This window comes from Rhinichthys klamathensis, unplaced genomic scaffold, assembly GCF_029890125.1.
Source record: "Rhinichthys klamathensis goyatoka isolate OS25496 unplaced genomic scaffold, OSU_Roscu_1.1 h1tg001043l_1, whole genome shotgun sequence".
In the NCBI taxonomy this organism is placed as follows: domain Eukaryota; kingdom Metazoa; phylum Chordata; class Actinopteri; order Cypriniformes; family Leuciscidae; genus Rhinichthys; species Rhinichthys klamathensis.
The window spans coordinates 157345-174447 of record NW_026607318.1 but is presented as its reverse complement, the minus strand read 5'-3'; the positions used below and the strand labels follow the sequence as shown (position 1 = coordinate 174447).

At 36.5% G+C, this 17103-nt stretch overlaps 2 protein-coding genes across 2 annotated transcripts in view; one reads left to right on the top strand and one right to left on the bottom strand.

The window, feature by feature from the left end:
- Positions 1–17103, bottom strand: part of arpc5a (actin related protein 2/3 complex, subunit 5A) — a 110998-nt gene that overhangs the window by 55195 nt on the left and 38700 nt on the right. The gene's annotated exons all lie outside the window — the stretch shown is intronic.
- On the top strand, positions 13722–16111 carry pdca (phosducin a). Its single transcript, XM_056244683.1, has 3 exons — positions 13722–13831; positions 13996–14144; positions 15088–16111. Exons 1-3 carry the CDS (start codon positions 13786–13788, stop codon positions 15604–15606), a joined length of 714 nt encoding a protein of 237 aa, XP_056100658.1. The 5' UTR covers positions 13722–13785; the 3' UTR covers positions 15607–16111.

The window sequence follows — 17103 nt, the reverse complement described above, 5'->3', positions numbered from 1 at the left end:
GGCAGTTAGGGATACTAACAATAATAGGGTTGTTTGCCAGGGATGCATCAGGAACGATTCCGAGAGAACATTTTTTAAAAGTTGTGACCCAAATTGGCATGGACCAGTATATGTAACTGTGATTTTGGAGTATACTTTGCAGTTTCATCACGCAGAAGCCAAGCTGTGTTGTTAAAAGATCGCCGCCTCCATTTCTGCAATAACTTCAGGTGAGTATAAACCATGATTAAGATATGACAGAAAAATATAATAACTTGATCAGTAACCTGAACAGTCCTGAAACAAATAGTGAGACAGGAAAAGCAAACGCTGTAAGCAGCTGTGCTCTAAAGCCCTCACTTTAAAGAAATTAGCAGAAATGATTAAGTAAATGGTAGTCAGGATTTTGATTCTGATTGGAAATTTAAAAAACTTGACTGGCTACAAACAAACAAAGAAACGGAAAAATTAAAATGTTTAGCCTCGTATTGCTTACGATGATTACAAGAAGCAAGTGAAAGAAATTCTGGGTCTGGGATAATTTCCCTCGACAAGCGACTAAAGTTAAACAGACACTTTGTGAAAACAACTTAAAATATTTTGCAGCTTATGAAAATTTATGTTCTGCCAATAATAATGATGAAGATTATGATTGGGCTATTATGATTAAATCAGCCACTGGTGGACTGTAAAAGAATACAGAGAACTGCTTAATCAGTAGCTCTGTTTGCATTCCTGAATGGGACATGCTGGGTGTCAAGGGTGTGATGCTGTAGTTGAGGCTGAAACAAATTCACCAGATGACAGAGAGTGTTTTAATGGTGGTCATCAGGACCATTTAATACGTAACTGTAAATGCCCACCGAGAAGGTGTTTAAAAATGTGATAAAATGACAACACATTTCTGGTAATAATATTGGTTTGAAAGTAGATCAGTGTTTAAATGACGACAGTGACATTTTTCGTCTGAAAAATAAGAGATAAAAACAAGGTCAAAAGATTGAAGTCTTAAAGATGTAAAATTAATGACTCCAACAAATGTGAGTTGCAAAATATATCAAAGTAACTAAAAGGATGATTGTGTTGTAATTAAACATTTTAAAAAGATTTTAGATGATATAGAGAGACTAATCTCACAGATGATTTACAATAACTGCAAAAGTATCACAAGCAGAGAGTGCTTGCCTCGTCAAACTTAGTGTGAATCCTAATTGGAGATTGATAAACTCCAAGAGAAAACTAAAGTCAAATATTAAACTATGGTTGAGAACTTGACAATTAAAATTGAGATTGAGAAATGTGAAACGTTATTGAGAACTAGAATAATTATTTTTATGTAAGAACAAATAAGCAGAAGCAGTACTGGATTAACAGTTGCTAAATGCTGATTAAACAAACAGCTTGAAAAGTTGACCATGAAAGAACTAAAAGCTGATATTTTGCTTTCAAAAGATAAGTTTGTTATTGGCTGTAATGAAACAGTTTGCTTATCTGAATCTGATGTGTGCTGTGGCTGAAACTGCCAGTGCAACAGACTCAATCTGAGTGGAAATTTGTAATGCCTAAATTTCCTGATGTGTGGGCAAAAGAAAAATATAAATAATATGTTTATTTGAAACCGTATGTAATATCTGGCAAAGATGCCTTAAGCTGGGATAGAGTTAAAAGATGGTAGATAAAGTTAGACGTTCATGAGGGTGCAGTGTACCAGTCCCTCTCTCATTCAATGTCTCTCTCTCAGTCAATGTCAGCTAAAAGCTGTTACCTGAGTCGGTGTCATAAGTGATAATAAGCTATTTGTAGTGACATCTTTGATTAGGTTATTTTAGGACCAGTAACTTCTTTGTCTGATCTTAGTCCCCACCATGAAACGGGGGAGGGGCCGACGGAAATGTACACTGAATGTACGGTTGTGATCTAAATCCACTGAGTAGCTAGGTTGCTGCTTTTAAGATGGTTAATGGATTTAAGTGATTAAATACTGTTGTTATTAACCTGTCTCCCTGTGTTACAACTATTAGGCAGTCCAAATGGCCCTGGTGACTCTTGATTGTGTCTTTCCTAAGCTCCAGAGAACAACAGATTTTGTTGAAGAAAACGGTCAAAGATTCTGTGATGGGAAAAAGCGGTTACCAGTGGGCACGAGTGACCATCTCTATGACGGGTAAGACCTTCTTTGGCCAGACAGGGGGCAACCTAAGGCAGAGGGGTCACGTAAAGTCACTGGCCATCTCCTGAATGGAGGTGTGTTATGTGAGACAGGTATGAGAGTTGAGCAGGAGCTGTGAGGCCAGCAGCGTCCTTATACCGTTAAGGGGAGATGAAGCGGTGACGAGTTACTGCAGTCTGCCCCAGAAACAAAGCTCCTCCATACCACTCACCAGAAACCGCATTAGTTGTATGTCTTGTTTTTCATTGTGACAAGCGTCTGAAAATATGCCAGGGGGGACAACACCCTGATGGAGGTTATAGATAAAGAGCTAACTGGAATGGGCTTTCGGGGTTCAGTCGGGGCCATGACGTGATTCCCATTAGTTGTTGTGGAGACAGTAATAAAACTTTTTGATGTCGGTTGCCTTATGGGCAAGGAAAATCATAGTGTTGATTTTGAACTAATATGTCTATAACATAGTTTTAACTCTTGAAGGTCGTTAGACATGGTGGTGGCTAAAGATGAAGACAGCTTTTGATTTAAGAAAAGTCTGGATAACAAAGGTGAATGGTCAAAGATTATTGTAACGAATTTAATATTACATTTTATATAAGTTACAGTCTTAGAAATTTATTTATAGTGAGAGAGACTGCTTGAGCGGAGGAAGGGATGGTAACTGTGTCTGTCTTTCTGTCATCGGCCTGCTAGAGCAAGCTGAAGCAAAATAATGATAATGAAACAAAACAACCCAGCTGACCTCGTTAAATTCTAATGAATAATGAACAGGCATGCTTTGAAACTGGTTAAGAGACCATGTAAAATTAGGTAGAAGCTACAGGAAAATGGGAAGTTTAAAATCTTATTTAAAATTTAAATCTTTTAGCAATAATATAAAGAAAAATGAACAGTTAACATATGTGTGTCTAGTATGAGTGCGGATGATGGTGACAGCACTTTATGTCTTGTATGTATTAATTTGGGGTACTATTATTTCCTGATTTTGAGGATATTGTGTCATTAACCTCTGGAATTAGTGTTTTATCATTACAGATGGGTTAAGTGAAATGACCAACTTTAAAAAAGTTGATAATTCTAAGTCAATCTGATGAAAAGACAATGCAGAACATGGGACGAGCTTTAATTGGAGTGGTTTTCCAGCTCTGTCTGCTATTGGTAATTATGAATGCTTTTGTCATTTATGATATTGAACTGAATTACTCTCTGGATTAGTATTTTATATAAATTGGAATTGTAAAGAAGATTGCCGTCCATTCTGGGGTACAACTCTTGTCTAAATTCAACTGAGGGTCTAAATTTAAATAGACAACTAGGTGGGATCATAAGGTTAAACGTAGGAAAAAAAAATATATATAGACTTGACGGCAGAGAGACAAAGTGACACATTGGCTAAGTCACTATCCAAATTATCCAGAGTGAGCTCCCTCATTTTTATTGAAAGGCCGGAGGGCGAACAAAGGAGGAGTGAATATAACTTCTAAAAAGAAAAGCTTTTATTTCTCAATCCCTTAAATGTATGTATGACATTAGATGTCTAAGAAAACTACAATTTAATAAAGGTAAAAAGAGAAAGCAGCTATATGGCTGTGGGCTGGGATCTGAGTAACATAATATTTTGGTTTCTGTAAAACTGTAAAGATAAGTGGAACTGAGACAAATACTGTGAGAAGTAGTTATAATGAAAAATAAAGTTGAAGTTAATGATAAGAAAACAAGAGTATTGAAGAATTAATAAAATACCATGATTTCCCTAACGAGGGAACTTTAAGTGTCACTAGGCTGACAGTGGTGAGAGACTCGGATGCAGAAGGAACTGGCATGTAGGGCAAGATGGAAGAAATATAGTAGAAAAAAATGTATGTTATGAAAATACAATTTCTGATAGGATTTATGGAAGTCAAATTAAGTTTAAATGGTATGAAAAAGGTTAGGGTTAGACATTGTATGATTGACAGGGATTCAAGTGATATAAAGATAAGGAATGAACAAAAGCTTTATTAAGCAGAATGGGGAACGATTCTATATTTTAGTGGTAAAATAATGACCGTAAACTGAAGGATGATTTCAGAAAAAAGTTTATAAAATGCTTACATCGATTATTATGGGTCTTAATTATTAATATTTTATTTTTTGTTGTTTATTTTTAGTTAGACAACCATTGTGTTTTGAACCTAAAGGGTCTATAAAAGGGGTAGTGAAAATAATGGATTAACCATCCAACTTTGTTTATAATAAAAGGATTTGGAAATCATAATTTTATAAATAAAAAAATCTAGTGCATATATTCTGGTATTCATGATTATAGACAATGTCTTTATTTAGGATCTGAGTAGTGACTGTGGATCTAGCCCATGCTAGGAATACAGCAACAGTGCTTGCTTGCTTATTTAGCCTGGCTTCCAGAGAATAAATATGTACTTGTTCCGTAATCGGTTATGTGTTTTATAAAAATTTTAACCTGACTGATAAACTGAGGAAGAATGACATTGATGTCCTGTTGTGAGTGGAAGGTGGGAGAGCCTCTTAATGGGGACTGGAATTTTTAGTATCCAGCATGTCCGTGACGAGGTGAAGAGACAAGTGTGACCCGTCAGGGGAGCATGCGTCACCACTCCTCCCTTCCGTAGTGACCTCACTGGTTAGACCAGACGTGGCGGTATTGGACCCCACATTGGTCTAAAACGGGGGACTGAAGGGTTGGTCAAAATCCCTTGCCTCTTCAAATACATATATAATCATATATCATTTTGAATGGTTATATACTTCCTTTATAAAAATCAATAATCAAATATATTCATTATCACATAATAATTTTTATATTCTTTGTGCTTGTGAAATTATATTTTCTTAAATGCATGGATGTAAGTAACCAGTTTCTTTTAGGTGCATTCCAATCTTACTTTGAGATTGCACGTAGTACACGCAGGACACGAAGGCCACGTAACCCACAAGGCCGTTTGTCTCTTTCTCTGGTATCAGTAGAGGGTCCTAAAGGCAGCGTGGACACATATGATTCTTCGCTGGACATATGGTCAAGCTATATTGAGCGTTACAATCGAACTTTAATTGTTGTATTAAAATGTATTCTTTCCAGTATATTTCCTTCCTTGGGAGTAAATGCCAGTGATCTGTTTTTCTCCCAAATGAGTGAATGTTTTAGCATTATGTTTTGGTATACTTAACTGATAATAAGGAGCTCAGACTCTCTTCAGCCTTGATGGGAGCTGTTATTTGCTAGTGTCTGTTATTTGTGTGTGTGTGCGTATGACATTCTATGTAGGTTCTGGACGTTCGGACCAGACACCCCGGCGCCCTTCTCTAACCTGCGAGGCCACCACAGACCTAAATCCAATGAGTGGACGACAACTATCTTGACTAATGGCGATAGGCACCCCTATCTCCTCACATGGGTTAAATTGTTTAGGCTCTTAATGTTTCTTAGCCAATGAGAATCATTCAACCTGTAAGCAATGACGTAGCTTAGACCTTGGAAATGGTATAACTGCTGTGATCTTTGTAACTGTAAGGGGGGCGGCCTACGAACTCCTGTGTGAGTCTTGAAGCTGACTTCTGCTGATGAAACTGCATACTATCTTCAGTAAAACTTTTCTTTAATTTTTTATAATTCTGACTCCGGGTCTTCATTCTTCATATCTGGTTCTGGGTCTTTAACTGTATACCCCTTACAGTTACCTTACAGGATACTTATAGATCTCGGTCATCCTCATCTTCCTTTTATGGACAAACTTCATTCCCTTAAACCTGCAAAAGACAAAGAGACTTTCAATTACCAGCTAAGTGGTGACTCAGAGACTTTCTCTGTTGGCTTACCTGATGCGTTTACACATTACAACGAAGAACCTGTATCTGTGGATCTGCTGTCACCTATTCTGTTTATGATACTGACTATATATTCAGATTTGTAATTGGATAAATCTAGATGCTTACACCATCATTCACTGTCTTGTGACTGTAGCTTTCGGCCAGGACAAGATGTCGTCAGGTGGTGTCCAACTCTCCTCGGACGTTTCGACCCTGAACCTCAACATGTTGACTGGTCGGCAGTGATGGCCAGTCACTGTCTATCTTCTCCTGGCTTCCAGCTCAACTCCTCCCGCCTGTTCTAGAGCCAAAAAGAGGGTCTTTCCGCTACCTCCCCCAACCTGCGAGCAGCTGTCTTCTCCCTTCCTGCTATTCCCAGGGCTGTGAGCATCTTCCACACAGACTGTGCCGGGAAACTCCTGCAGTCAACCTCAACTGGAAATAGCCATATCTGCCACCCATTGTCCTTGCATTGTTGGACCAGGTCCTGGTACTTGGTAGCTTTCCTCTCCTAGGCCTCTTTACATCTGTCTTCCCACGGTACCGTCAGTTCAATCAGGATGACCCTCTTTACCTCCTCAGACCATACGACCACATCAGACCTCAGAATGTTTGGACAACCTGGGGAAGGTGTAGTATCCTTCCCAAGTCCACCCTCATCTCCCACGATTGTGCCGCCTGCAGGAGGCTCTTCTTGGTCTTCTTCTGTCTCTCCTGCTCCAAGATGTCAGCCAGTACTCTGAGGACCTTCTCATGATGCCATCTGTATCTCCCCTGGCTAAGTGCAGTCTTGCACCCCGCCAGTATGTGCACCAACGTACCTCTCTTGTGAGGTACTTGTGATGCAAGTTCAACAGCCCTTGACCTTCGCCCTTCTTCCTCCAGGTGTCGGACCTGGGATCTTGCTTATCATGCTTATGCTTGGATCATGCTTATCCTCTGCCTTGGGTCTGCCTTCCCCCATTGCTGGAAGTGGTTGTTCCCGAGTCAATATCTCCCCAGTCACGGGTTCCCGATGATGTCCTTCAACTTCAGCATGCTTTCGGCCTGTGCCACTGATGTATCAGCTGCCCACTTGCTTCCTGATCTTGTGGTGATGCCTGCACCTCTGACCTTTTCATCGCTGGAGTCTCTGTACATCATCACTGCCCTGCACGTTTCCACCTTGAACTCTTCATCCACTGATGAGATGTATTCACTGTATTCGGAGTTATAACTTTATTATTTATATTTACATTTATATATTTAGGCTTATAAAAATATATTCAGATTTGTATCTTTATATTCAGATTACATTTATATATTCACAATTTACATATAGTTATTTCCTGTTTGGCTCCTCATTATTATAATATATACATTATAACATTATTTACATATAAAATACGATACAGATATTAAAATACAATAACCAACAGATCAACACCTAAGAAGTGAGGCGGGTATTTTTTTTTTTTTTTTTTAAGTTTGACTTCTTGCCTAAGATGGCTGTCCATAATCATTTCCTCAATACAGGTGGTCTGAACTCTCATTTGTTATCTCTTTCATTCACAGGAATTTCCAGTCCCATTTTGTGCCAGATGTCTGTTGCGCATCCAAGCCAAGTGCCAACCCCAAAATGCGTAGACTGAGACAAAACTCTTAATTCAGAAATTCCTGCTCCACACGCACAGATCACCAGGTTTAGTGAATCATTCAGTCTTCTGCAGCTTTTTTGAGTATGGGTTTACAAAATCGACAAGTACAGTAATAGTTGGAGCTACAGTCCGGTTTACAGCAAACCATGAGTCACTGGGAGAAATGTGTTTGAGGATGATTCTCTTTGTTTTCTTTACAGGGAAGTAAAGAAAGCAGCCGTTAAAGCAAATATGTGCATTCCTAGACACCCCATTCACTTTTCAAAACTGTAGAGAAAAGTTGAGACACAATATTCCTCTTGAATGTTTGTCAGTGTCTTTGGCATCATTTTGAGCTGAGTAGTGACAGTATGAGGTGAAATCATCAGCGGAAGTCGTCTTGAGTTTTACACCCCGCTCAAAACAAATACACAGCCCTGTATCCTTGGCAACAGGCCTTACCTAAGAGATTGAAAAAATCTGTGGTTCTGAGCTGAAGGATTCTGATAGTATATTAAATTCACCCTTACAAGTACAACACATCCGGTCTACACACCCACTCAGCCTGCTTTACTTCAGATGTTTAAGCATCTCAAATATTTAAAACATACAGTGAGGCATTTTACTTCTACGAATCAGATCAGAAATGCCCATAATGAACTGAGAATAAAAAAAATAGCGACAAAGTAACTGAAATTTGGAAAAGGTTCTGTCCACTATCTTAATCTGGTGACTATGTTGATTATATGAAATTTGAACTGTTTTCAGTTCCTTAAGAGGATGTATATAAACAGATAGAAGATGCGTACACAGGTGCAGAGGTTTTGCGTCACTCTGTATATTTGGTATATAAACAGTGTGGTGGTGATACTAATGCAAATTTCCTGTGTTTGTTCAATTCAGATGTCAAGGCTTATATAACAATATTGAGCTTTATGAAATAAACACCAAACAGCAACTCTAATAAATAGTTTGTGATTTTTTTTAGAACAAAAACATATTTTGAGTGTCTTGAATGTCAAGTATTAACATAAGAAAGCAATATAAACTCAGCTGTAAATAACAAACTCTCAAATGATCTCATCCAGCTGACCTTAATATGGAAGAACTTCTATTTTGCTTTTTACTAACAAAAAAAAATCATGATAAATGATATGATCAATATAACAATTTAAGAGCAAAATGTTTTTATAAATAATGTGAATGTCAGAATTTTAATATTGCAAAAATATTGTTGAATCTTACATTTTTCTTTTTGATTTTTTACTTTTATTTATTTTTTTATTTTTTTAAGGCTTCAATTTTTAAGGTTTAAATCTCAGATTGTCAAAATGGTCTTAGACATTTGGACACCCCTGAAAATCTGTATTATGTGACTGAATGATTTAAAATATGAACCATCATGATCAAAAGTGATTTTTTAAAAAAGTATTGTGTAATGCTTGTGTTGAGAAAACTGTCTAGTCCGCTGTCATCATCAGACCTCATACAATCAGTGAAACTCATCTCATTATCAGATGAAACCTGCTGGTGACCTGCAACCGATACGTATATAAGAAATTGTGATATCAAAGACTACGTAAGAACTAACATTTACAAAAAATAAAATAAATTGTATGTCTAGACAATGTGCATTAAAATATGTTAATGTCATCCCACACCTTATAAACCAAATTGATTTATGCCAGAATTGTCAATGCTTGTCTTGTAATGACAGATTTATATAGCATTAATCATGAGTTGGTCATAGTTGTGGTCCTGTGAAGCCAATACAAAACTAAATGACGTGCACATATTCACCTGTTATACTTTTCACAATCACAGCGGTGTGTAATGGATATGTAAAAATCAACATTATCTAGATGATCTGTATGCGTTAATGACAGCTCTGTCACCGCTTGTCATGTTGTATCAGTTCTATTGTGTATTAATCATCAATTTGTCATATGTTGTAGTCTCATATCAGTCTCGTAGTCTTCACACAAAACTGAATGACGTACACTTTATACTTTATGCAGTCTATTTATACAAAGTATTAGCAGTATATTGAGTGGGGTTTCAGGTGAAATTGTCTAAACCAACTAGAAAGTTTGGCATCTGTACCATGCTAATAATAATTTAAAAAATGTTTGACTATATGGTCTGAAGATCCTAGTGTGCTGAATTTCATAACATAAACAATTAGCATATTTCTTAGTCATATCCAGTTAAAAACAATTTATGTAGAGGGAATATCAGATTTAGTCAGAGTGGTTCACTCTCATACAAAGGTAAGCATTCCTGAACTTCCAGGACTGAGTTGTGTTTAGAGTGTCATTTCCGCTGCAGGTTATGATAAAACCATATGAGGTCATCACGGGAAACAAACATATGTGCTTGCTTCTGTGGTAGAAAAGTAGAGCAAATTTCCCTGCTGGGTCTGTCGTAAAAGTGGAGATTCATGCTTCCTCAAAACTTTCACTTCTTACACAACAGACTGTCTGACTCCTTTATATACGCAGTGCCAGGCACTAACACACTCTGCTGTGGAGGAGGGTAGTTTACTTTCAGAAAGGTCAGTTGGAATGAGCTAGAAAATATGAACTTATAAACTGCCATTTAAAAGTCCAGTCATTAGTGTCACGTGATCCTTCAGAAATCATTTTAATATGCTGATTTGGTGCTCAAAAACCATTTATCAATGTTGGAAAAAAGTTGTGCTGCTTAACATTTTCGTGGAAACCATGATACATTTTTTTCAGGCTTCTGAATACATTATAAACATGTCTTTACTGTCACTTTGAATCAACTTAATGCATCCCTGCTGAGTAAAAGTAGTAAAAGTTCTGCAATTTAAGCAGCTTATACACACTGTACAAATAATTTACATCAGAAAAAAGGGTAAACACCTAATTGATGCATAACCAGCTACAGAAAAAAACAATAATGATTTAACAGGGTTTTAACAACAGATTTAACAAGACAACAGATGTCTTATGTAGGCCTACCTGCATTATTAAGGTTATAAGTTTTGAGGTACAAAGCAGGGTTTTCATGTTCACGTTTGTTATAGCATTACATAATTTATTGATAAACAAGGTTATAAATTCTAAAATACACAAGGCTATTAAATGTGGCTAATTTTCATACACACTACTTTAGACATATCTTACTGAATGTAACCTTCTCATGGTCCTGAAAACCTTTTAAAGTAATGGGCTAACACGTATGCTTGAAATTAATTTAGTATTTCTTTACAAAAAAGAATTTTACTGTATGGATGAGCACATTTTTGACTGTGAAAAAGCAAAAGAAGTTAACTGTTCATCATTCATGTCAACTTCAGTGCAGTTTAAAAATGACCCCAGCATGCACCCCATGAAGTTGAGGAAGAGAGGGAATAAAGAGTGCAGAGCTGTTATCCAGATCATGAAAGAGACTAGTATTTGTTTAGTGAATAATGGTAGACTTATTAAAGGATCAAAAGAAAAAGTAAAACAATGTGTAATGCTATAGCCTTCCCACCCCTCAACAAAGTATGTCAGCAAAGGGTGTGTTAACGGCTCAGAAATATGCCAAAGAAATGACTGTGCAAAAAACTTGTTGGCAGATTGCCCTGCACAGATAAATCCAATAATATAACAAAAGGGGAGGTGTCTCTGCTTCCCCTAATACAGCTCAAGCAAAGAGTCTTTCAAACCTTCAAAACGTTTCAGTGGATTTTACCACCATCTAGTGATGGATGAAAAACTAATTTCTTTGCTAACTAGTGTTTCCGTTTTTTTGAATAATGAACTCCTCTGTTTTTTGTCCCGTTGCAGAATGTGAGGGAATGTAGCCAAGAGAAAAGGACATGAAACAACATGTTAGAATCGTCTCCAAAGTCATGTGCAGACATGAGGGGATATCAGTCAGTACATCAAGTCTTTTTCACCTAAACATAGTTGTCATAACGCTTAAGTGTCATAAGGCAACACCAGCCACTATGTAATAGCCAGGAACTTCAATAAAATAGTGAGGTATATTAAGATTACCATTAAAAACACATTAAATTACACACAAAGAGAAATTCCACACCATTCCATTCATTTATAATTGCTGGATAAGGAAAATAAATTAATTTGTAAATCTTTTTTTTTTTTCTGAAAACATTTATATTCAATATAGTCATTTCCATGATTTGTTTTTTTTCAGGTGTGGAAGAAGTAAATCCTTTTTTGGAATTGAAATAAGCAGAACCGAGTATGTTTTTAAGAGATCATTTCAAAATTTTGACATCATTGAATATACCTCTGAGGTAAAATGGGGCTTTATGAGTAATATTACGCCTTTAATGATTCATTAAAATAATATGGTAAGACATAAGAGTGACCCTCACTGTAAAAATTAATGAGTTAACTTAAAAAAAAAAAAAGCAAACAGCTGCAAACTATTTGCAAGTTAGACTGGTTGTTCACCCAAACTAACATTTTTTAAGTTAAATCAACCCTTTTCATGAGCAAGTACAGTAATAAATTATGTATTTGTTGAAAGTTAAATAGGGGGCTGAATAAACTAGAAACAAGTACAGTAATTAAGAAACATGGTTCTGAAAATTGTTTAGTTGGTAAATACATTCAAAAATTAAACAAACCAAAAGGACACTAATCATGCTATAATTACTTAAAATAAAACATTTTTAATTAAAACAATCAAAAACACTTAATATATGTTTTATCCTATCATGCTAAAGGATGAATAAAAGTACACACCCTCACAGTTCCCCATGTTTTGATCAAACACACAAAAATAAACTATTCAAAAGGGCAAGGAATTGTGGGTATTCCCTTTGGGCCTACCCAGTAACAGATACAACAGTATATGAGGTTCAAGGTGCTTAAACCTTATATATCTTTATAAAAGCAAACTCAAACTGTTTTGAAAAAAAAGAAAGAAAAAAAAAAGTAGAAGTTGGATGATTTCAGTGTATGGAAAGTGCCAGGAGCTTATTGTAATAATGAGGGACCTGTATTTTGTCAGTTTATCTCTCTCTGTGACATGCTGGTTTAATTCCTCTGCTGTAATCCTATTACACCGCACCAAATTATTACTGAGATGTAACCATGATGCCCATGCAGACAGAGACATTATTATCCGAGACAGAGCACAGCAAAGAAAGGCAATCACAGCAAACGGTCAGGTAAGAATGATATTTCTCTAACTCTTCCTCGGGTTAATGAGCACTGCAAACATGGTTCTCTGGGATAGTTTTGTATATATAGGATGCACAAAAAATATATTGAATCTTTTTTTTTTTTGCTGTTTTTGACATCACTATACAAGCCCTGGTTCAGACAGGACACATTTCTAAATAAAAATAAAAATAAAAAAATAAATGAAAATAACTTGGTGACCAATAATTTCTAATAATGTTTTATTAAAATGCAATGATTTAAATGTTCTGGTCTATAATACTGCAATAACAAACCAGCTTAAAACACGCATAGGCCTTAGACTTGCTTGCATGAATCCTGCAACTAGCACATTTGGTAATGGAATTTGTTTATGGGAGTGAAAATATGTAAAATAGAGCCAATTAGTCGGATTGAACAAGATTATTTCTGACGTATTTCAGAGTGCGTCTTGTTCACAGCATCCAGTGTAGTAACGGATCAGCACATTTCTTTAAACCAGCTGCTCACATACACATTGGAGGCACTCTGAGAAGGCCACATAAATATTAGTGGGGGGTTTTTTTCAGATTGCATGCGTTTTTACATTTATTCAGATGTATGTGTGTGAAGCATTGCTACAACTGCACTGCAATCAGTCTCAGAATGTGTTTTTTGTTGAAAGAAAACAGAAACACTGTGGGCACTTGTGCAACAAACTCATTACTCACATCAATATAATCTGATTGTAATCTTATCCATCACCTATAAGAGAGTAATCTGCTAATTCCACCTCAACCTGGATAATTGTAACAGACCCTGACAGTGTCAAGAACTCATGCAACAGAAATAAAATCTACTTTGCATGCGGGATAACATCAGAATGACTACACCAGTAAACGATGGTAAACATAAAGCTTCCCATCTGTTTGTTCGTCTCATATGGTCTGGAAATATAAAAAGGAGTGAGGAAATGTCAACCACTTCAAGTCATTTTGTTAGAGGATGTTGCACAAAATGGGCATAAGATCTGTAATATCTATCATCAGGTCTCCATAGAAGATTCATCATGTCAGGTTCACCTGAGATTGAGGAACTACCAGCAACACAAACAGGTAAAAACATCTATTGATTATACAGTAATGATGAGATAATACTGGAGATTTTCATCATTATGCTGTGATACGCCTAAGATTATCTGTAATATAGAGGCTACATTATACTACAGACCTGGAAACTGATTTAAACTAGATTCATCCATCAATCCATTGCAACTCAGGGCCCAAAGGTGTGATCCATGACTGGAGGAAATTCAAACTTGAGAGTGAGGACCATGAAAGCATCCCTCCCAACAAGAGAGAGCTCCTCAGACAGATGTCCAACCCCAAATCCAATAATGACGACACCCATGGAAAGATAGGCCGCAAGGTATTGTAAAAAATACCCAACTGATATCTAAACAACAAAATGAGGAAATCATTTTAATTCCAAGAATCCAAGTACACATGGCTATCAGAGCTACTCATTCTATATGATTAACATTTGTTACATTTTAAAATGATAGTAGAAGTCATCAAAATAATAAAATAACATGAAAACATGCAGTGATAAAAAAAAAAAATGAAGTAAATCTTCATGAGGGAGTGCTTTATAAATTGATTGTATTGGATGCAACGCTACGGTTTGGAGTCGGGGAGATTTTTTAAATATTTTTTAAAGAAGACTTGTATGCTCACCAAGGCTCCATTTATTTGATCAAAAATACACAAAAAGTACAGTAATATCGTTAAATATTAATACAGCTTAAAATTATTGTTTTCTATTTTAATGTATTTTAAAATGTAATTTATTCCTGTGGTAAAGCTGAATTTTCAGCATCATTACTCCAGTCGTCAGTGTCACATGATTCTTCAGAAATCATTCTAATATGCTGATATACTGCTCAAGAAACATTTCTTATTATTATCAATCATGAAAACAGCCTATGCTTTCTTTTTTGGTGGAAACCGTGATAATTTTTTTTCAGGATTATTTGATCAATAGAAAGTTCAAAAGAACAGTATTTATGAGAAATAGAAATCTATTGATTTTTTAAAACAATTTAATGGATCCTTGCTAAATACACGTATTTCTTTCTTTTTTCCTTCAATATTCGGTTTAAATAATTCATTAATAATTTTTTTTATTTCGTTTTGTAGAAAAAAGAAACCATACATAGGCAAAATAATTTATAAATAAAAATTATTTTTAATTTACAGTTTAAATTAAATGGTTTTTAAGATCCCAGTCAAGCGTGTCCAGATTATTGACTGACAGTGTGAGCGTTTTGTAATGTTTATTAACATGTTGCTTTGTCTGACCACACACGCAGATGAGCGTTCAGGAATACGAGATGATCCAAGAAGAGGACGAAGCGTGTCTGCGTAAGTATCGCAAGCAGTGCATGCAGGAGATGCACGGACGGCTGAGTTTCGGGCCTAAGTTTGATGCCGTGTTTGAGTTGGATAGCGAGGAGGCCTTCCTGGATGTCATCGAGAAAGAGCACCGCCTGACAGTAGTGGTGGTGCACATCTATGATGACGGGATCGGAGGTTGTGACGCACTCAACAACTGCTTGACCTGCCTGGCAGCAGAATATTCCGCCGTCAAATTCTGCCGAATCCGAGCCTCTGCCACCGGGGCGGGCGAGCGTTTTTCAGACGACGTTCTGCCCGCCCTGCTGGTGTACAAGGCTGGAGAGCTGCTGGGCAACTTCCTGTGCTTCACAAAGCACTTGAATGAGGAGTTCTTTGCCACGGATGTGGAGAACTTCCTAAATGAGTACGGTCTGTTGCCAGAGAAAGAGATTGCAGCCTGTCCCGATGAGGAAGAGAACACTGATGTTGACTAAAGGAAAATTTAAAGGGTGGAAGTGAATTATATTAGTCAACCTGTCAGACTTGTTTCTGAGATAGATCGAGTATGACTCTGTGACTACTGGGCCATGACTCCAAAAAACACGCTCACCTAAAGGCATTTACGAACACGTCATTTACAGCAGTTCAATTCTTCGTAGGGTTATCAAAGTCATACAGTCATGCTCGTTTCATTACCAATGAGTTTCCATGACTTTTTGACCTTTCCAGTAGCTTTTGATTACTGAAAAGTAGAAGAAAGTGAAACAACTGATTGATTTGTCAGAGCCATCTAAGACAAGTTTGAGTCCCAAACTGAGGTCCTTTCCTGATCCTGTTTCTCCTCAGACTATTTATCTCAAAGGCAAAAATGCCCCACAAATATAATTTTCAGGGGAAACAAATATTTACTCACAAATTGCACGTTAGTATGGTTTGTGAAGAAGCAGATGGAATATTTTATTTTGAATGTAATTAATTGTAACATACACTACCATTCAAAAGTTTGGGGTCAGTAAGATTGACTTCTTTGAAAGTAATTAATACTTTTATTCATCAAGGATGGATTAAATTGATCAAAAGTGACAGTATTATATTATTATAATGTTACAAAAATTCCTATTTCAAATAAATGCTGTTCTTTTAAAGTTTCAATTCATCAAAGAATCCTGAAAAAAATGATAGTTTACACAAAAGGTAGCACAACCGTTTTCAAAATTTAAATTATCAATGTCATCGCTCCCGATGTTTAATATTATTTGAATATTTCTTGAGATCCAAAACAGCATATTAAAAAGATTTCTGAAGAATCACGTGACACTGAAGACTCGAGTAATGATGCTGAAAATTCAGCTTTATCATCACAGGAATAAATTACATTTCAAAATAGACTTTTCAAAAATCTAACTGAACCAAAACATTTTGACCGGTAGTGTATATTCATCACAGAAATGAAACTCTCCTGAAATGTCCCTAACTCTGATTTGCAGAGAACGGGAGAATCCATCTTTTTTTTAATTAGTAAGGCTTGTCACACGGAGCAATTTGGAATGAAAGTCAAATTGCCACACAATGACACTGTACTTGTCATCTATTTTGTATCGAGCCGCTATCAGCTTAAAGAATAAATTATATCAGAAAAAGTGTGATTTCATGTTGTCACGCTACACTAAATGAATCGGGTGACTTCAATGAACGCAGAGGCGCCAAGAACCCTCCTCTGTCTTTTATGTCTTCATGACTATACAACTAAAACTTCAGGTAAAACATGTCCTGACATGTACCCAGCTAACTCAAAGATCACACAATCACAGGATTACTGAGGAGGGTTTGAGAGAGTATTCATATGCAAGTGCTTGTTTGGAGGTGCAGGTGAATGTGGGTTTAGGTCAGCATATCATTGTGAAAACTGAATGACTATGTTAAGGATACACATGATGGTGCTTTAGAATGGGGGTACAACCATTAGGCTTTGATCTTAAACTGAGGAAAAA

Coding starts and splice junctions, on each gene's coding strand:
- pdca (XM_056244683.1), top strand. CDS start 13,786: ATGTCAGGTTCACCTGAGATTGAGGAACTACCAGCAACACAAACAG. Junction 13,832..13,995: donor ACTACCAGCAACACAAACAG/GTAAAAACATCT, acceptor ATTGCAACTCAG/GGCCCAAAGGTGTGATCCAT. Junction 14,145..15,087: donor ATGGAAAGATAGGCCGCAAG/GTATTGTAAAAA, acceptor CCACACACGCAG/ATGAGCGTTCAGGAATACGA.